General features: G+C 31.9%; 2 protein-coding genes across 2 annotated transcripts; one reads left to right on the top strand and one right to left on the bottom strand.

Annotated features, from left to right (window-relative positions):
* The first annotated feature begins 1,440 nt into the window (after positions 1-1,440).
* Positions 1,441-3,180, top strand: LOC108576037 (enhancer of mRNA-decapping protein 3). Its single transcript, XM_017938981.1, has 5 exons — positions 1,441-1,610; positions 1,700-1,950; positions 2,017-2,165; positions 2,254-2,514; positions 2,587-3,180. Exons 1-5 carry the CDS (start codon positions 1,453-1,455, stop codon positions 3,178-3,180), a joined length of 1,413 nt encoding a protein of 470 aa, XP_017794470.1. The 5' UTR covers positions 1,441-1,452.
* A 3,982-nt stretch (positions 3,181-7,162) lies between these two features.
* On the bottom strand, positions 7,163-22,184 carry LOC108576010. The gene is given in 18 exon segments (XM_017938950.1): positions 7,163-7,792; positions 7,877-8,087; positions 8,177-8,252; positions 8,346-8,444; positions 8,543-8,650; positions 8,734-8,798; positions 8,900-9,039; positions 13,926-14,214; positions 19,339-19,594; positions 19,657-19,934; positions 20,012-20,208; positions 20,305-20,488; positions 20,490-20,520; positions 20,590-20,854; positions 20,935-21,090; positions 21,179-21,286; positions 21,404-21,541; positions 22,160-22,184. Coding segments are annotated over 18 exon segments (2,844 nt in total). The 5' UTR covers positions 22,163-22,184; the 3' UTR covers positions 7,163-7,552.
* Positions 22,185-22,870: the final 686 nt, after the last annotated feature.

The following is a 22,870-nucleotide window of genomic DNA, read 5'->3' as shown; positions in this document are numbered from 1 at the left end:
GAAGAAACCTTAACGCACACTGGCAAGCTCTTCTCCATGAAACGTCCTGGTAGTGGGGAGCGATAGAGTAGGGATATTCGCTTCGGCGCTTTATAAAGATTGCAAGCGTTATTATTTGGCCTGCTCTGCTAAGTACAGTAGATTTGGATGTATTATAAACTTTCATTCTTATCATCAATTATTGCTATTATATCAACATGAAAATACTGGTGAAATTTGCTTACTTTCAATTACTTATTTCAAATCATATTTGTTAAAATGGGATACGTTTCTAGCAAGAATCATGTAAATACAATGAACAACATGCATTCATTTAAAATTTCAAAATTATGTTGGTAATATTGGAAGTGATACCTCGAAACTTGTAAATAAAGATTAATAAATTTGTAATGTAACTTGTATTCTCCGATTACTTATATATATATGTATACATATATGTAATACTATATTATGATATGGTGAAATAAAAAGTATGCACTATATTGTTATTGACAGTTATCATAAAATTGGTATTGTAAATTTAAAGTATTTTTCTTTACAAATTATCTGAGCTTTATTTTTAAATAAACGTTATGCTGTTTCTTTAATTATTTAAATGTCATTTAACATTTATTAAGGTGTAAGTGGCTTCATGAAAGAGCATATCAATTTTTATCTGATCGGTGCTATTACAAATACTGTACTGTAATATTAATACACACTAACATACATAATAAATAGCAATTGATGCCATAATGCATATTATAAATATCTTTATTGAATATTAATACAATATCGAACTGAAAAAAAGACTAATAACTTAAGTGTTCAGTGGAGTTCCTCAATAATAACTTTACTTTTACTTTCAGACATGTGCTTTTGAATTCATTTTTATAAGAATAATTTTTTTTTTAAATATTTTCATAATCACTTATCACTTGGATGGTGGAGAGTATTATAAACAGCTGAAAATCTCTAGTACTTTTTGTTAGTGAAAAATCGATTGAAAGATGAGCCAATAGTATAAAGGTATGCCTGCTTTTCATGTAGCGTGGTGCGTGCTCCTTTATAAACGGTATATGGTTAGAGTAGGGATGAAAATATACAGAAATTTTGTGTCCGGCATTCCATATTAATGAATGCATCGTCATATATTTGATACTTTTAAACTTCGGAGTAATTATAAAATCTTAAATTAAACATAACATTATCAAACGAAACAATAAATCGTTTTTAAAAAATATATTGATATTTACTCAGCTACATTAGGTTTGTATAATTTTAGTTTTCTCGTTAAGTACTGATTTTCATTAAATTTTAATTGATGATTTGAAAAATATTCACTATCGTTATTACAATAACTACTTTTGAATGTATTATTCACATAAAATAATCACTTTTATCAAAGTAAAAGTTTATGAAGCATAAATGGTATTTGTTAATAAATGTAATATATACAAATAGATAATCAGGATGTCAGAACAATTTGTGGGCTGCACAGTTTCTGTAAAGTGTATTGAAGAAGTTGGAACTTATCAAGGACAAATAGCAGACTTGAATAAAGATTATGTTACACTTTCTAAAGCTTTTTGTAATGGGGTACCTCATACCTCACCTGTAGTTGTTATAAGGTATTGTTCAATGATGATTCATAAAGTTCAACTATAAATAAAAGTGTTAAATAAATTACACATATTTGAAAAAGTTGTAAAATTTTTAGTGCAAAGGATATATTGAATGTGGAATTTATATCAATTAATGAAACAGGAACCAATGCGAATGATAATAATCAAACACAAAATAAAGTAACTGTAAAAAGACCTATTGCTAAAAGAGCTGGCAGATCTTTTTCAGAAAGTGTCCCATCTTCTGTTCAATCAACATCATCTCAGACACAACCTAATTTAAAAAAAACAGAGAGTAATTCTCAGTCCAATGTGGAACAATCTGCAAATGGAAAAGCTTCATTAGGTATAGTAATAAAAACATTTTTTTCTTATCCCATGCAAATATTAATGATAATCAATTTTTTTTTAGCTGAAACTGTTAATAAACCAATTCAAAAAAGATTGAGTCATAGACAAAGAGCTTTAGAACGTGATGAACACACATTTGGTACACTGATTGATCAATCTTTGAATCCAGATTTTGATTTTGAAAAGAATTTGGCATTATTTGATAAAGAGGTTTGTTCAATTATCAAATATAAAGAAACTTTGATGAAAAAAATAGTTTCATTGGAATAATATTTAAAGTTATATACATATTTTGCAGGCTGTATTGCAAGAAATAAGGTCTTTAAAGCCTGATATTGTTAGGCAATCAGAAAATAGCAGGGGTACTAGTGGAAGATACAGGCATGATGAAAATGTTATTGTTTCTGAACCCACAGTTTTTAAACAGATAATGGTACCCAGTGCTGGTGAAAAAGAATATGTAACAGACAATGGTTTAATAATTCCTAGTATAACACTTAATCTTCATCGTCAATTAATAGGAGCAGCAGATAGACTTGGAATTAGTTGGGAGCGTAGAGTATGTAACATTAAGAAATTAGATAAAAGATTTATAATACTTCCAGCAAATAAAATTGATTTTAACAATTAGGTAGAACTCCTTGGTCGTGCTGGTGCAGAAATTACATTGCAACTATTGGGTGGAAGTCACAGACTTAATCCAAATAATGCACATCAGTGGCCAACAGTTGTTGCACTTTGTGGACCTCATCGTTCTGGTGCTGCAGGTGTTAACTGTGCTAGACAATTATCCAGTCATGGTGTTAAGACAATAGTATTTGTGGAAAATTCTGAAGATGTTTTTCTTTTACAAGAATTATCTTTATATAAACTAACAGCAAACAAGGTAGAAACTAAAGTTAAAAATTTGCCAACTGTAGTAGATTTAATACTTGTAGCACTCTGTGATGAAAATTCTCCCAGAATGATCACACCTATAGCAAGGTGGGCAAATAGCAACAGAGCGCCTGTTTTAGCTATTGAACCACCAGCTACAGGAACACCTGGTATTCTTAGTAAATTTAGCTTGCTTGGTGGATTACCATTATCTCATAGTGTTGACAACGGCAGATTATATTTATGTAATCTTGCACTGCCAAACAAAGTATATACAGATGTTGGTATAACATACAGGTCTCCTTTTGGACCGAAATTTGTCATTCCTTTGCATTCCAATAATTCTTAGCAAATTTATAAAAAGGATGATGCTTCCAATAAAATGTTTTAATTTAACATAATTTCACTTTTATGCCGATAAAAATTTACATTTACATCGTGAAAATAATATCTGAATTTATTAAATAATGCAAATCATGCATAATATAGCATTTAATGTTATACAGTTCAAATGTAGCCTGTGTATAAATCGTTGTAATTTGATATGCAAAGGCACATCATTGTTAAATAATTGTTCTTTTAAATATATAAGTATACAATGTATACAAGGAACTAATATAATAAGAATAAATATATAGTGTTTGGTTTTGTAAGTTACATAAAAAATTAAATGCTTTTAAATAAATATAATAAATTCAGATTACACGTATTTGATACATTTTAACACGCGTGCTGTTTCGTATTACGATATGCACTTAATATTTTTTTTTTACAAATATAATCGTATACAAAATATTTTCACGTGAACAATGTGCATCCCACTTTCCTTTGTAACTGTGGGCAATATTGATGATATCTAAGGAATACTAATGAAACAAACAAAATAAATTCATTCTTTAAGTAAATTCGGCATGAAAAGGTTATCTACTAGAAATAAAATTTATGTTCCCTTAATTCTTGAATACTATACTCCTACGAAATAATTTTAGAATAGACAACACTGCTGTAAAAAAAAGAGATCTATTATATTTTTCATAACTTGTGATATATTGACATAACAAATTTGTAACATACTTATTTATAAATTGTCTGCCTTCTAAATTTTAAATAGTGCTTATATTAGCAGTTACTGTACAATTCAATACTATGAGACAAAAGATACACAAAAATGTGTTACATTATTCAGGGCATAAAATAAATTATAGTTATAGCTTTATATTTGCTTTTTTAAATAGTATATAATGAGAAACTTTCAACTCTTTTAGCCTTTATTTATCTTGATAAATTACGAGTTGAAAAATGTTTTTACTGCCACGAAAAATGTTCTTGTTTTATTGTATCTTATGCCCATTTTTACTGAATAATGTACAAAATATTATAATGTAATTGAAATAATTAATTGTAACACGTTTGTATAGGATTTATTTTAATTATAGATAGCCTAAGTAAGTTATTTATATTTTACATGTAAATATATATTTATATATTTTGGATATTAGCCTTGACACTTAATGATGATAAGCTTTATAGATAACACTAATGTAATTTTTTCAGGAATGACTTAGATAACAAATTTGAAGTAGATTTAAAAATATAATGTAAAAAGCAAGACAGCTGTGTATTAATTACACGTTGATCAACTCTAAATAGGATAAGCGTAGCAAAAAAATAATCAATATATTGTCTAATAAGTACTTAAATTACTATATTTATATTGTAGGTGAAGAACAACTGACAAAACAGTTAAAGTTTTAATATTACTAATGTTATGTATTTCTTTTATTCTTTTGTAATTATAATTTATCGAATTTTTACATTAATTCCATTAATGAAATAATACGTTTAATAGAATAATAATTACAATTAAAATACAGAGTTATAATTAAATAATTAACTGACTCTGTATTAATTAAAGACACTTTGTATATTTATTGTCAAGTTTTATAAATGCAGAGCAAACCAACAGACTTAAATTCATTACAAAAATATTTCAATACTGTAGTCCAGCTCGAATTTAAATTAAACATGTATTTATTTTTATGTATTTTCTAATATTTCTACTCTATAAAATTGTACTATCTCAGTATTATCAAGTACAACAATGCAACAATTTCTTGATGTAACATGAGAAACCATATGTATCATTTTAATCTAGAAAAGTGGCTTAGAACTGTTCTTTTAAGTAAAATTTGCATGAATTTTCGTATATTATTAATTACTATTGATTTACTATTATCTTCAGTAAAATGTAGGAGCTGAACTATCACATGTTTATCTCAAAAAATGTTTTGTTTCCACAGTTCTAAAATGTATAGTAAAACAATAGATACACATCTAAAGAGGAGTGATTAGTTAATTTTAAGATGTTTTAGAGTTGAATACTTCTTAATATTTCCAAAAAAATTTAATCATAATATAGAATTGTGGAAACAATTAAGGCCTAATTACTTTTATTTCCTCATTATTTATCAATCACAAGGTCTACTTTCAATCATTAAACATTTTGAATACTTATTATGGAGAACTATTAGTAATATGAATAATCATGACTTCATTTATAGGAATCTTATTAAAAATAAGTCATACATATAATATTTACATTCATAACATATCAGCCATTTCAGAAGAAACAGTGACACATTAATGAGATTTGATCGCCTCTTGACATAAGTGTTGTCAATTAACTGCTCCTAATTAAAATACTTAATCGCGCTAGTTGAACTTACACTAAACTAAAAATTGACCTCATGTTGATTAAGGCATTTTTTTTTTAATCTAAATTCATTGTAATTTTTACTTTATAATGTATCTAAAAAAATATAATTACTACATTTATTTTGTAATGTTTATATCTTTGTTTCTAAGTTCCATTTCATTATAAATTTTATTTAAAAATTAAAGAGTTACAGTATTTTAGTGCCTAAGAAATAATTAGAGCAACACATATCAGCACCTTGCAACAGTTATAAGGATTCTTACATGTATTCAGCCTCAGTCAAAATATCACTTAGAAGTACATTATATATTTTTGCACTATCTTTTAGTTGAACGTTATTTTTATAGTTTGCATGATTTGTAACTGTACAAGGATACAAATTCAAGAACGCATTAATAATAATATGTAATGATGCAAAGTATTTAATTCTTAATGCGTCAATCACGATAAATAAAAGCAATATAATAATTTAAAAATAGGAAGGTAGTGCAATGCAGAGAATAGGTATGTGCAAAAATCTATTTGCTGCTTCGTTGTATATCAGCTATGTTTGGCAAAGATACAAATGTCATTCCAGCATGAGTAACCAGACAAAGGAAGAGGATTATTCGGAACATAGAAGCTGTACATGCAGCATAACAACTAAAAGTTTATATGCACTGCTGAAACAATCAGGGGTCCCAAGTCACGCACGGACCAGGGAAATTGCCCTGTCGGACGGAATTTATAAGATACAAAAGGTCATCATGTTCAAAGTGACCATGGAACTTGAAGAGAAGTATATTCAACAGGTTTCATTTCATCCTCTTTTGTCTCAAGATAATAGGACCTTTTAAAGAATTGACTTCTTAGATAATAATTAGTGGCCGTCAGTTAATGGTATATCACGAATATCGTGTAAAAATACCCGAAGAGGAAAGTGTTCTGGATTTGTAGAGCACAGACTTTGCATGATATATGCTCTGCATTGCACAAATCAGACATAGCCGCTGCCGGATATTACACGATTTGGACAGATCAGAATTACTTCGTCATTTTTACTTTCATTCTATGTAACTATAGTGGAAGTATCATGCTACAATATATAAAATACCGTAATACATATTAAAATTTTTAATCCTTATAAACTATGGTTTAAGTAAATAAGTGTTAAGGAAATTATTAGCTGCTAAGTGACATGTATTCATTCGTTTCGATTAATGGACTGTCATTATGAATGAAGTCTAATGTTTTGTTTGAAATTGAAAAATATTTTTAATATTCTAATTTTGCGCTTTTAGGGTTCCGATTTCAGTCCACTAGTAGTCATTCAAAGTGTAACAAGCAAATAATATTGGTCACAGATTTGTTCCTTTTAACGCTTATGAAAGATATGAATACATCTTTAATATTCCAAGCATGCTTCAACGTGCACCCCAGTGATACAACAGAGTACAACATAAATATTCTTATTTCTTTTCAATATGAATTTCCTATATTTGTGATTACTAATGACAAAACGTTTTACTATCAACGTTTCATCAATAAATATAAGCTGCAATACACACCATTATTTAGTGATGCCATATCAATTGATTTCTAATTTCGTTATTTATCTCTGAATTATTAGGTCTCCTAGAGTGCTATCACTTTTTCTGCTATGGAAAGTGAAACATGCACCATACGTGTCATAGCAATAATAGTGCCCTTGAAATTTAAGTTTAGCCCTTATAACTGTTAGCATCTAAAAAAAAGTTTCTTAGAACTGTAATTAAGTGAAATGTAAGAGTACAAATTCGTGCATATTTATGAATTCCTATTACTCTATTATATGGAACTTGAATACAATTTTATTAGTGTATATTTTGGTGTATATATAACTTTTCTTCAAGGCTATTCTGTTTTGTAACCATTGATATTTTACATCGCGCAGTTGTCAGAAAACAATTCTCATGGTAATAACACTATACCTTATACATCTTCGTAAAAAAATACGCCAGTGTGGACTGGCTCTTGTCGCGTCTCCCTAGGATGCAGGCGTAGGATTGGCAGTCGGCGTTACGGCATTCGTTTGCTTCGCTCGTCTTCGTTTGTTTAACAGGGCATTATTTGTGTGGTCCAATTGTTTCAAATTAGCTGCGTCATAGTCTACGCGCATCGTAGCTAAGGATCGTGTCATTTCTTCTTGAACTTCCGGCCAAAGCTCTTCACCTTCTCTAAGTACACGTCCAGTATGTAGAGGCGTAGGGGGTACTTCAGTATATTGCTACATGTAAAACAAGTAATGATATATTTTCTTGTTTATAACTGCACAATGTATGGGATTACTACGTTGAAACCAGATCCTTACAGCGATCCATTTATTGCGCATAACTTCGTCAATCTGCAGTCTTTGAGCTGGATCTGTGCACAGCATACCCTTGATCAGATTTTTCGCCTCTGTGCTCACATTAGACCACTCAGGGGCTGGAAAATCATATTGACCTAGTCGAATTCTTTTTTTCATTCCGGGTGAAATTGCTAACCCATGATTACTATAGAATGGTGGAAAACCACACAATCTGAAATATTAAGAATAAAATATCCATACATTATGTAAAAGTACACTCAAATTTAACATAATTATTATTCATAAGTAATATCTGCTTACAATATGTACATTATAACTCCAAGTGACCAAATATCACAGCTTTTATCATATTTTTCTGGTCCCAAAACTTCAGGAGCTTTATAAAAAGAAAATAAATACTCGATCGTATATACATATTTATAAAACTTAATGTATTAAGAATAAAAGTGAAATTTTATGGAATACTTACCAACATAATATGGCGTGTAACATGGCGTTTGTAACGTATCTTTCGAATGTGTTTCCTTCGCAAAACCGAAATCGGTAAGTTTCAGTATTCCAGTACTATCTAAAATGAGCATACAAAGTGTATTATTAAATTTATAACAATCAATTTCAATTCTTTCCTCGTGATCAATTCCATTTTTAATATATTTATTCACATACCAGGTTTGGAATATAAAAGATTCTCTGGCTTGAGATCCCTGTGTGCAATATTCATATCATGCAAGTGCTTTACAGCAACACAAATTTCATACATTATTTGCGCAGCTTCTGTAAAGAAATTACACATGTTAGTTGCAAGAATCTGATCACTTTTAGACGTAAATGTAATATTAAATATCAATGTATATTACCTCTTTCTGTGAAAGCACCATCTTGCCTATCCTGTATTCTCTCAAACAGTTCTCCTCCTTCCATGCTAAAAATTTGTTAAACGTATATTTAATTACTTTTTCTTAGTATCGTTAATTAATATATCGTCAGTATAATAAAATCTTTTGCTCAAATCTGAACACCTACCATTCCATGACAACCAATAAGCACTTATTTCCACTATATGTGTTTTCATATACATCTTTGACTTGAACTATATGCCTACAATTCGACGCTCTCCAATGTAATTCAACTTCTCTCCGCGCCTTGACGCAATCGTACAACACCTGCAAGTACAAAATTTAATAACAATTCGTATAAAACACTAACGATTTTATATTTAGCATTTACGCGGTAAACATTTCAACGTTACAAAATCAACATTAAACCTTCTTGAATAAATAAGTTGACATAAACGGTTAAGATCAAAATGGATAAGCACAAAAGAAGCGATAACTGTATGTACGACTTACAGTATGGTAAAACATTGCACAACATTTCACGCGAAGCAAGAATACACGATGAGACGTATAATTTTTAAACAATTCTTCAGGAAGCTTATGACTATGTAGGAAACTCGTACATTCGCTTTAAGGAATGCTGGTGAATGACCCAAAAACAGCTGACGTCGTCGTTAAATCGATAAAACTTATTGCATTATACAGTCCTTCACGACCTACCATTCTCGACATAAGGTAACACTACGCGATCGATAAATGCGGCGTAGTGTGCAACATCAAATACTTTTTCATTCGTCAGAATAACTTTCAATCCGTCTAATGTGATTTACAAAATGCAATTAAGCAACGTGTAATTGAAATTTCGAGGATATATCTTTATCCTTCTGTTACATATGATGTATTTTCAGTAGATGAGTAACGTTAAATAATAAAAGACATTGTACTAACAATTTATGTTATCAAATATATACATTTATCGCATTCAGCTGATAGAATTACTTGGCAGACCGAGCAAAAGTATTATCTAACGTTCCAAACCAACTATTGGCACAGTTCAAATGTCTGTTATTTAAGTAACATCAATCGGAAGCACGGTTAAAATTCACATTTCAACATGATCTGTGATTATTCTGTTTTATATTTTTTTTCTTACATAATTGTAAGTATTACATTCATTTCATAGTTAGTAAGTATAAGTCAATTATAAATTAGGATGTTGTAACACGAGTTTGTAGTTCTGTTCGCTTTGGTATGTGTAAAAACGTAAACTCTCAAAAATGTGGTATAGTTATGAAATAAAAGAATGGTGGAAAAAGTGTCTCAGGGCTGAGTATCGTATTTTTAGAACACCGAGTACATCACGCGTTCTAAAAATGCTCAAATACAATTAAAACCTGAGAACCGAGGCTCGAAAGAGTCAGAACCGGTTTCAATTTGAAGTGACCGCAAGAAACAGTATTAGCAGTAATGATGAAGTAGATAATTCTTACATATAAATGGAATTCCTGCGAAAGAGCCGCCAGGTGCAAAAGAAAATTTATTTCCACACAAAAGTCTCCTTGCAGCAAGCCAAATTATGTTGAAAACATTAAAAACTCAATTTTTAAGTTTGTAATTCTTTAATCCAAATTCAAAATCAAATTTTCAAACTCAGATTCAAATTTTCAAATTCAGATTGAAATTTTCAAACTCAAAATCAAATTTTCAAATTCAAATTCAAATTCAAATAAATTGAAGAATACTTTCCAATCGTTCTAAATTACAGGGGACATTCTGTAATTATGCTTCTTCAAATACAAAAGTGGACGAAAATCGACCGATTTACGAGCAAGCGCAGATTTCCAACTATTCAGCAAACCATAATTGTTAACGAGCATCAATTCACGCGATTTCCCACGATTGTCTGTCGCACTTCCTCTTAAATGAAAATACATTGGTCTCGCGCTCCAGGCAATCGACGTTTCGTATTATTCCGTGATAATGAGATTAGCGTTTCGCAAAGTGACATATCCATTGCCACGATCAACGTATGTACATATACGTACATCGATACACAGTTGTACTCGTGGAATTGCCGTTGATAGGCCCCGGCGATCAGACTATGCTCATCAACCTACGCAAAGGTATTTTACACAAAAAAAAACATATCGCATAATACAACTGATCCATTTATCACGTAAACGTATATGAAAAATTAAAGTATCCACTTATCTCTCCTGTTTTCAATCTCGTTTATCTAAATACCACAAGACAGTAACAATGAAACGCTTTGGTATTTATTTAAAAATTTTTATACGAATAAATCACGTGGATATATTTCCGTCACAGATTTCCTATTATTAAGATTCTTCCGACGAATCGTAGAGATATATACAAAATGTTCTTTCACGCGGTAACGAAAAAATAAAAATTCAAGTATTCTCAGAATGGCACAGCCAAGGCAAACAGAGAAATGTAAAACAGTGGCGACAACGCAACGATCCGAACGGCTGAGCTTCGAGCAAGAGGTAATCAATCAACGAACGCAAAATTCGTAACAAGAAAACTGGGTTGCACACCCAGCCCGTGCCATGACGTCCGTAAATATTGACTTTTTTATAACTACACGATAGTGCGCGAGGAAATATGATTCCATAACTTTCTCCTCAAGTATGCCTCGGGGTATACACAGTTTTTCTGGAATTACCGGAATCTATAAACCCGTTCGTAATACTGCCTGCTATAAAACATTCTCAAGATCTTACAAAAATAATTAATTTAACAATCGATATTAAAGTCGTTGTAATTATAACTAATCCTATGGTAAGTCCATCGAAACAAATTTCAACAAAAGAAACTGCAGAAGAATGTAACGGTTGCATTGCGAGCATTGTGAGGTTAGAATAACATGGTCATTTCGAATGGTCATGCATACATATATCTGAATAATAGAATTATTACCCTCGGTGTCGGATTTGTTCATGGTCGTACCGTGTAATTTAAGCGATTTCGCTGACTTATGTGGCCTAATTCCAATAATTCAATTCTAATAAATCAATGCAATAAATTGTAATTAAAGTTTGTTCCGCTTGAAAATACGTTGTTAACTATAGATATCGGATCTGCCATTAATAATACAAGTTGACACATAAGTCTCTTTATCATTTAAAAATTGAATAAATTATTTTTCGAAGTTTTAAACAAAGATTTTAAAATGCAATACAAAGAAAAGTTATTCAATTTTTGAATGGTAATGCAACTTATGGACCCTCGATATATAAATAACAAAGGAGATTTCAAACAGTTCTATCGTTACATGCGAATCGATTATCTGTAGGAAACGGGTTTGTATCTATCAGTATCTATGACTGATAGATACGCACACTATGTTCGTGTAACACATTTTCGATGTACCACGTAAAAAAAGATGTTAAAAATTAAGGTTTTACGATACCTTATATTTTAGACAGTATTACTCGTGACAAGAAAGATATTAACCCTTCAACCCTGAATTAGTTTGATGAATCGATACATTCAATGGCACTAGCCAATTTAACGTAAGCAAGTATGAGATCATCAATACTATATAAATAATGACATATTTTCGTTGAAGCTTATCAAGTTATTCTTGTACATTCAGTCAGATGTGCTCCCACCCCAGAGGTGCGTGTTTACTTTCTTGTGTACGAAATAAAGGAATGTAAATTATTGTTAGACAACTGAATTAAACGGATTTAAGGTGAGTTTCACTGAATTGGCAAAGTATTCAACAACATAAATACAAAAAGAAAACAATAGTTAGAAATATACTAAAAAAGTGATTTATGAAATATTAAATTTTACTACTTTTTAAAAGTATGTTAGAATGTTATAACTTTATTTAAATATTATTTAAAGAAAAAAAAAACCTTAACAAGCAGCTCGTGAACTAGATGCACACGTGTTTGCGCGTGGGACATCGTATGATTCGCGTAATCGGTCGTTGACATCTGTGTCTGTACATCTGTATCTTTAACCAAGATTTCTTATAAAATTCGCATTAAATTCTTCATGGAACTCAAAATTAATCAAATATATTTCTCTTAACATGCGTACGCATTTGATAACTCTTCAAAAGTTTTCAAAGCATTGTGGAAAAAGCAATAAAATTATCACGATTTTCTATTCATTATGTCCTGTAATATTTTTGGGCCATTTATCCTCCATCTTTTTCATGACTAATATAGTAGATGTTAGACTGTAATTGTACTGCGTGGTTTACGTCTCTTCCGTTGCTCGAGGAATTTTTCGCGGGAACGACGTTTCAAGAACAACAAACCCTTTGGCGAGAAAGCGAAAAAATACAAGAATCCCCGAAATTTTTCCAAGGCGATACAGAGAAAATAAGAGGCGACCAGGCTTCGAGCGATACACTGCATGGTCGGAATCGTCGAATGGGAAATCACCGAGTATAAATAGAGGATGACTCGCGGTCTGGTCTCGCTTGGACATCGTTAGTCGATGATCATACCTCAGCACACCAACTAGGTATCAATAAATCTTCAATCGATGGATCCACCTAAATATGTACTAAGCATGCACATTTCGTATCGAACAAGATATCGGATTCATCCTTGTAGCATCGTTCCGTGTATGTTCCAAAAATAACCAAGGACAGACGTGTCGTCTTACACTTAAAAGTATAATACATATAATTTTTCACGTCGACTGATAACAGTCGAAACCTTCATAAAACGCGTCGTACATTTATCTCAGTCAGTATAACCTGCCCGAATGGCAATATAAAAAGTTATATATCTGACGTTTTCTATTCACACGTGTCGATTAATGGTCGCGGACGATGCTTTTATAATCACATGTTCAAGCATAATGTTTTATTATTCATGCGTGAAATTTCAATTAAGTCTCGTATGTTGTTTCGAATCGTATAATGAAGGAACAAAAGCCACTGAATAAGATCAGGCTTCATTGCACTGCGCAATGTTTTTATACGTGGGCTGTCATTTCCATGAAAAAAGAAAAACGAAAGAGTCGATTATTTTAAGCCGTTTTTTCAAGGCAATTCTTTTCGTGTTCATGATTCATCGGATTAATTTCGTTAAACGTTTCACTTTCTTGCATACGCTCGAACAGATGCACTATCTCACAGAAAAAGTAAACGGAAGTCGAAGAAAAAAAGAAAAGAAAAAAGAAGCTATCGATTCCACAGAAGAAATTGTTGATAATTATCTCACCTTGAGCGCATACTTTTCCCTCGAGGTTTTGTCATAACACTGAACAACTTTTCCGTTTATTCCAAGACCAAGCACGTGATTGCTGATCTCATAATCGTCGGTGATCGGTGTGGCTTTCGGTAAACGGGCGTCGCATCTTGTATGCGTATGTTCCATGGTTTTCCGTTTGGTTTCCACGGCCGAAACCTCCTTTGCTCTCGTCGGCACTTCGATCTCCGTTTCCGCTGCTCGTTTCCGTTTTCCCTTCTTATTCTCCTCGTTCTCCTCGCCAACGGGCCTCTTGCACTTTCTAAAATGGTAATCGATCGTCAGTCACGTTCTCGTCCCATGGGAAGAGAGAGAGAGAAAGAAAGGGAAAGATATTTGAAAATTTTGTTCTTAAGTTTACACATAAAAAAAACTGTGAATGTACGAACATTATAAATATACGGAGTAAATTGAAACACTTCATGAGAAAAGTGGGAAAGTACGACTTATTCGACTGGCGCGTTGATAAGGAAAACTTTAGAATGATAGTACATATGTATAACTGGGTGCTGACACTTCTGAGCGCGCCACGTGAGTGACAGCAGTATAGGTAAAAAAAAATCATTTGCCAACGAAAAGCTATTTTATCGCTCGCAAGGTACGGCGCCTATTTTATCTTTAAGAATTACCGACGGGACGTCGTTTATATTCATTTTAAAAGAAATCCTATTTGCCGCGATACACGAGACTCGAGGCTCGCACGAACATGTTACACGTTACACATTACAGATTTTATAAATTTCTCGTTATCGAGAAATAATTCTATCGCTGATTGATTACGATGTGCTTTTTAAAACGTACAGTTATACGCATGAATTATCGAGTTGACATTCTGATATAAAATATCAATCTGCCATTTTCAATGTGTCTATAAGTTATATAAATGCAATTAAAATCCCTACAATTATAAAAGAAATGGTATATATTATAAGAGATGAATCTTATTCGTATTGTAATAAGGAGTTCATTGCTGTAAATACCAAATCAGATTAATTTATTTTATTATTTAAGGAAAAGATTTAGGAAAATTGTATGCATAGCTAAAACGTACACATGTCAGATACAGGTACTGTATCCGCACACCTCTCTGTGTTACACAACCACATTTAATCGATTGCAGTAAAACTACAGTACATAGTTCAACGCACACGATTGGCGCATTTTAAAATTATCAATAGACCATCCCAATCGGGTGCGTCGAGTATGTGCATTTTTAACGGTGTCGATATGTGAAATAAAAAGGTAACAGGATTGATTGATTGCTAAATTGGAGAAGAAAAAGAGATTAAAAAAGAGATCGCAAAACGGTGTTAAAACTCAATCATTAAAATTCAGCGAAAATTATTACATTTCGTTATATCGAGGTGCAACTTGTAATCGACACGAGATTAAGTAACAATGTGCAACAGTTATGATTGCAACGAACAGAAGTGTACAACGAATGATGAAGTATATGTTTATTGTTACATAGTCGAACGGAGATCGCTACGATAAATCGTTAAGAAAGAGTCGGCGTTATCGCTTAAATGATTTCGGAACATAAATAATCGGGAAAATAAAATATAATATGATAGAGACCTCCAAAATGTCCACTTGGTTGCCGATTTCGGCATTTGTGTAGCTTTTTAACGTTTCGAAAGGTTTGTTAATCGAATCGTTGAACGAAGATAAAAAGCATCGCCTTCCGGGAAAGCCGAAACTCCTTAAGAATTCTCAGAGGTAACACAGCTGGTAGTGGTGGGTTATGGATAAACCGTGTGACATCCGCGTCGTTGAATAAAATAAGAATTTGTATAATCGCAACTCAAAACTCGATATCCAAAGAATAATTGCACAGAGGAAGGCCAGCTGAAAACCGAAGATAAAAAAAACTAATGAAACTTTCATTGTTCATAATGAAGAACGGTGACTGTCGATGAAAAGAAGCGTGCAAAATGAAAAAAAGCCATTATTAAAAAGCAATTTTGCGCATATATGTATATGCGCGCGGGGGGAAGGGGGGGCCCGCGATGCAGCGTATTTCTCAACACTTCTAATGAGATGAATTGCATTTCTGTTACGCAAGTTACACAGCAAAGATTCGTGAAATTGCCAGGATAAACACAATGAGAGGGAAACAACACAAAGTGACTTGTCGAGGATCTATTTGCATAAACTCATATGCACCGCCAAATTTGCCATCTGTATTTTAGAAAGATTCACTGAACGACTGGCAGATTTACTTAAAATAGCGGACACATATGACGTATGCAAACAAAATAGTACATTAAGATAAGATACATTGAGATTAAAAAAAAAAAAAAAAAAAAATCATCGGTGTGATTACGAAGGGTAATTATTCTGGTGGTTTAACATACCTAGTGACGTCTGCTTCTTCAAAAGCAACTTCCCGCCACGAAATAACGTATAATTTCAAGAAAGAACACCACTGCTACAACATTTTATTTCCACACTGTCATAAAAACACTCGATGATAATTTCTTAAGAATTATTCTTGTTACGATACGTCATAGCACTGATTCACAATTCGTATATTACGAGCGCGTTAAAAATAATATTCACAAATTCATTTAAAATGTAACTTTCTTTTCGTATAATCCTTAAAAAAAAAACAAAAGTTCCTCGGAGGTGTGTCACCCAAGTTCCAAACGGTCGAAGAGATTGGAATACCTGTCTACCTGTCGTAGAATAGAGCCGGTTTTACACAAGTATTAAAATATTCGGTGACGCCGTTGGTAACCGATTTTTCTCGCCACGAAAAACGCGATAATAGGAAACTCAACCAAACGCGATCTTTTCCATAACCATACTTCCCGTGCATTCGACCGACCACTACTGAACTCGAGTCCACTCAACGACTCCGACTTTCATACGAAAAACCAATTCACAAACACTAATGGATAAAGCGGCTATGGCGGCAAAGCACCTCTACAAGCAATCTTAGGATGTGACTCACTGCACAGGGACGGCTTTGTATTAAAACATTTCGGGTTCCGCTGTCTGAATCGCACCCCACTTACGACATCTGATTCTATTTATTTCTTAGAAATTTATTAATTCAAATACATAGGTCAGAGATAAATGAATTATAACCATTTTACAAGCTAATAATTATTTATTTATTTTTTCAATTAATTATTTTATGTTATGCTACAATTAAACATGTATGTATGTATATACATAATTTTTCGACATAATAAAACTGAAGGGGCAACAATCTTCAGGTCTCTTGCATTTTATCACTTACATAATTACAAAATTACATTTAATATAAATAGTTCTTTTTCATACAGGCACATTTTATATTTACACACAGTTTTCTTTCATTTCAAGTTATCATTTCTAATTGTATTGTCCATTTAGTATTTTATTATAAAAAGATTGTATCACACAAAATATATGAATGCCAAAAGATAATTTTCATTTATGATTTGCTATTGGAACATTATACATAAGAACATGTGATGCAATAAAGAAGTTCTTTCATAATATACAAATAACAATTCCAGGTATTAAGGTCAATATCACTTATAATGTTGCAGAATTAAATTATTAACAGTATTATTGTTATTGGTTCAATGCATCACAGTGCCATTTTATGAAAAATTTTTCAATATTCTTAATTAAAATACATATTATATGCTATTGGTAATTCCTAAAAATTATATCAGATTTAGTCAACAAGTATAATTTACATGAATATCTGTAAAAAAAACGTATTGTGGTTTAATCTTTGGATTATCGAATTAGAAAGAATACTTATGTTTAACTAAATATTAAGCATTGCTAGAAATATTGTACACGCTTATTAATTACGAAAATGTTTATAAAAATCTCAACCAGCAAAAATGTTTTCATGAACATCAACAATTGCGACCAGTTTAAAAATATTTAACGATTTGATATAACTTGAGAAAGATATTGATGCTCTAAATGTTATTTATAACATTAAATACACAAGATTATCATTTTTATCCTAAAAAATACTAACGCTATTTTACTGTTTCATAATAATCAAGTACATACAAACAATATATCTACTTATATCTACATTCAATATTATTTCAATACAATTATAATTAACAATAAGATATAAAATGTACATTTATATTTTCATTAAGTAAACGCATACACTTTCCACCTTTTCTAGCTTGATAAGTATTTTTGCTTTTCATAAAAAATATACTTTTATTGTCCCTTTTGAAGTAAATAATACTTGATGCATAATAAATTCAATTCACATTCGTAAGAGGATTCACTTTATCTGTTGTTGAAGATAAATTAGGACTATTGATTGTTTCCTCTTTTGACTTTTGCACGAATTAGTACTATTGCACATTTTATATTTCCATAAGAAATGTTAAATATAATGCATCGTTTCTTTCACTTAATCTATAATAACACGCCTAGAAACACATATGTTATAATTAATTTCTAGCAAAAATAAACAAAACGTGTGCATATTCCAACTCATTTGTAATAAAATTACGGTACGATTAAAGACCATTATCAATTACAACGAAATATGCGGCCCGTTTGTACTAATACTTATACATATAGAGTTACCTCTTTAGCTCTAATTAAATAATTTATGCTTTGTTTAAAAACATATCTTAGTTTAGATTTTCATAAATCTAAGAAATTAGAAATTTTTTTGACGGACGGAAAAATGCAGCGATCCTAAAGAAATAATATTATCAACGTTTTGATTTCCTTTAAAAATTTCAATGGATGTATGATGCGATTAAACATTCTCTTTTTTTCTAGTTATGCAATAACACTGAAAATATATTTAAAGTATAGTAATATTGCCCCACGTGTTTTTTTTATATTATATGCCAATACAAAACTTCCCAGGTACATATTTGTATTTTGCAAACATGAAATTAATTGTTGTTTTCCCAAATTTTGATGAAATGATACATACTGAACAGATGATAAATGATATTATAACGTGATGTCTATAATTTAGATGGAAGAGTATTGATAGTAATGATAATACCACTTAAAAAAAAAAATATTGTTATTAATACTTTTTACCAATACAGTTTTTTGTGCAATATGGAAAGTTTTGTACTACTGGCAGTGAATTTATAATAAATAAAAAAATGTTAAACATCAGAATATTGTAAACTAGATATCATATCTGATTAACAAGTTAAAATACATCTACCCTGAGTTTCAATAGCTTTATTTAAAGAGAGGCATGTAAGAATTATAGTTCTTTTACGAAAAATAAAAATTAACATTGCCTCGTTACATTTTTCTCTTTTCCTTTTTCAGTGTATAAAAATATTCAAGGCATTCAACACTAACGTGTATATATATTTATATAGATATCACTTTTTTAGGTCACGATTTACATTGCACAGATAGTAATTGTCACCCCATATGACTTTCAGGTTCAGCTTTGTAATCTTGCATAGTAAGAATATAAGGCACAACACTAGCTACGCTTACCCTACCAATAAGACCTGCAAAAAACAAATCTTCCAAGACCCTAGGGTTAATTGAACGAAGCGGTGCGAGCCTCAAAAGGAGGCGAGGTAACCTGTCGGATCCCACACGTTGCTGTAATTCTGTCCATGCAGCTTCTTGTAAAACTTCAACTTTTTTGCGCCAAACACCGGCTAAGACATTGTCTACAAGAAATATCATGTTGAAAATGAATTGCTATTGTAAAGATAAATTATTCCTTACTCACCAGCACTAAAAAGCGTCAACGCTTTAAGGTACGCGTATTCAACAGAATCAACTTGTAATTTATGAAGTGAACTAACACAATCTTGTAGTCTACATATATGTTCTGTAACAGACTTTACTTTGCTAGCTGTAATTTTTTCCTGTGCAATACTAGCTTGCAGATGATTTATTATTGATGTTAGAATACTTGGAAGGGATAGAGTATATGCACATTGTGCAAGACCTAATGTAAAGAGCTGTCCCCAGGAACTGCGCACTAATGTTGTTTGAACTTCAGATCTGTAAATATAAATATAATTTTATTGAATGTTCGCGTTCATCATATAGCTTAATGGCCACACTATTTGTTTACGTACGGTAATGCTTGAAACGCAGGGATTCCTCGCGCCCAATGAACTGACAAAAAAAGTAACCTAGCGGCACTTTCACAAATATAATGTATTGACAAGTACGCAGGTGCTGGGCTAGGAGCTCTTAATTCAAATAATGTGTGTCTTTCAGAAATTAACTGTCCAGTCCACTCTTCTTCTGGCTCACTTGAACCATTAACACTCTGTAACAGAATCACATAAAAGTTTAATAATACTTTTATCACATGTAGTATGTATTCTATATATACATATACTTGTACAAAATAAAAGAAACATACATCTCCAATAAGTTTAGCCATGCTATCCAATGCATGTGAAATAAGTAAACGTTCCCTTGCTAATGTTAATGCATCACTGAGGTCACTATCACTACTTTGGTCTTCCATACTGGGACTTTCAGGTTGTTCCCAAGTTGAAGGAGTTTCAGACACTGGTTGTTGTGGTTCCGGTTTCACTCTAGTCACCTAATACTGGTTTTCTTTCATGTTGTACAGCTTTAATATGACAATATTATGTTAATAATTAAATGCAAATGTCACATTTGACATTTTAAATAAACTTACAGTCGCTTCTCATTCCCATTGCAAGGCATTTTTGAAGTCTACAATACTGACACCGATTTCTATGGTGTTTGGTAACTTCACAACTTTTACTTCCTCTGCATTGATAACCCAATTGTTTTCGAATACTACGTTTGAAAAAACCTTTACAACCTTCACAACTTATTGCTCCATAGTGTCTTCCACTAGCCCTATCCCCACAAACCACACATAACTCTAATGATAGTCCCAAACCTAAAGAACCACGAACATCTCTTGCTAATTTTACCTGAATAACATTAAAGCATACAACAAATGTATAATACACAATAAAAAGAGAAGTAGGAAGTAAATAGGTGGAAGTTTTACCTCTACATCAACATTATTTAAATGCTCAATTCCAGAGTGCAAGTGAACCATGCCTGCATGAGGTCCCAAATTACGAAAATCTCGTCCTAATTTGTGATCAACTTTATCATCGTGTACATTGTCAACATGATTATTTTGATCTCTTTCCATATCTCTCTAAAAATGCGTACAGAATAATACGATTAATAAGAAATGTTGCAAAAATAGCAATATTTTCATAAAAATTAACATATTGAAAACGTACCATAGCGGGATGGTGCGCTAGATTATGAAAATTTCTTCCTATATTTTGATCTACTTTATCATCGTGTAAATTCTCAACTCTATCATTTTGATCAACTTCCATGTCTTGCTGTAATAAAAATAAATATATTGTATCAATTATCAAGGAAAACTAAAAATTGTTTAATTACATTAAAAACAATTTTCGTTATGTTGTATAAACATTCGTAGAAAGTATGATAGGCACCTCCGATTTAACATCAGCTACATGATCTATGCCATGGTGACGAGTTAAATTACGAAAATCCATTCCCACTTTCCGTTCCTCGTTTTCATTTAAGTTATCGTGATCGTGTTGTTCCCTATGATCTCTGTCCATTTCTTTCTGTAAACATAACGGATAGGAATATTTTCGTAAAAATCTGGAATTACCAACACCAATGAGATTCGTATAACTCGCAAAAAATATTTCTGTGCTGATGTCATAATACGCATGTTAAGCATTTTCTAAACAATCGGTAACCACTTGTTGTTCAGTGAAATCAAGTACTTGAAGTAAAAACCTTGCTTAAATTTCATCATTCATATTTACAAATACAATGGAGGAAGGGATAGATTATTAATCTTTATTTATACACACTTATAGATCAATTTCTTTTCACGTTTGCCGATATTTATCTTTCAAGAAATTGCAATTATCCTACATTTATATTTAACAAAAAATTTACAGTTCATTTGAACGTGTATTTCACAATGGCCAGTTTGTGACGTAACTGACAGAATGCGTCTTTAAAAAATCCTTTTTTTTTTACGAGGATTATATAACGTACAGATATTAGCAGCATTACAGCGAGTAGGAATGGATAAATCGTGATCGTGTACAGTCCGATTTCATCTAGGTAGATAGAAGGTATCGTTTAAAGGCCTAAGCATCGGCGCGGCATAAAAATGAAAACTGGAGCATTTGCCGTCGCCCCTACCTGCCGCAACCCTTTCCCCCTACCATTTTAAGAAGTGAAAGAGATGGTCCCGAGTTCTTCGGTTCGTAGGTTGCTACGTGGTTAGGCGCATGCCGATACCATAGCCATGCTACACTGGCTGTCATAGAGCGAATGGTCCATTTCCATACACACTCGTGATCCGACTTCGTCACCACTGCCAGTGCAGTAACATGAGGAAACGGTGCCTGTACCGTTGCTCCCAAATAGTTAACATTCTTAGACCTTGGTGTTCGTTACACATCGTACCACGACGTACGCTCTCAACCTTTCTAATCATAATAATTTTACAACTTGGCAACCGTAGTTACTTTCGAACATACTGAAATATGCTTTTAAAAATTTTACATTTAGCATTGAATTTTTCAACGACCGTCGACGCGTGTACAACCACTATCTTTGTGATCAATAATACCACACATATCCGATTTCACGGAAGTGTCATGCATGAGATTCAACGTCATTCCATTTTGCGATCAAGAATTTCATGATAGTAACATGACACCTATCGTCTTTCTTTTTAACTCAAGCCATTGACCCGTTTAGACACGTGTCACCATAAACTATTAACAAATTTTATCGCGGTTACTTTTATCGTTTACTTTTCAAAGATCGTATCTTCGATGAAATTTGGTGCGTCACAATGGGACAGACCATCGAACAATAATTCGAAATATGTTGTAAACATACGAAAGATCAATTTCAGTTGAAAGTGT

Source organism: Habropoda laboriosa, unplaced genomic scaffold, assembly GCF_001263275.1.
Source record: "Habropoda laboriosa isolate 0110345459 unplaced genomic scaffold, ASM126327v1 scaffold309, whole genome shotgun sequence".
Lineage (NCBI taxonomy): Eukaryota > Metazoa > Arthropoda > Insecta > Hymenoptera > Apidae > Habropoda > Habropoda laboriosa.
This window is presented reverse-complemented; position numbering and strand designations above follow the sequence as displayed.

Bases quoted from the DNA above. Each gene is read 5' to 3' on its own strand.
- LOC108576037 (XM_017938981.1), top strand. From the start codon at position 1,453: ATGTCAGAACAATTTGTGGGCTGCACAGTTTCTGTAAAGTGTATTGAA. The intron at 1,611-1,699 runs GTATTGTTCAAT...TAAAATTTTTAG, and splicing joins TCACCTGTAGTTGTTATAAG to TGCAAAGGATATATTGAATG. The intron at 2,515-2,586 runs GTATGTAACATT...TTTAACAATTAG, and splicing joins GAATTAGTTGGGAGCGTAGA to GTAGAACTCCTTGGTCGTGC.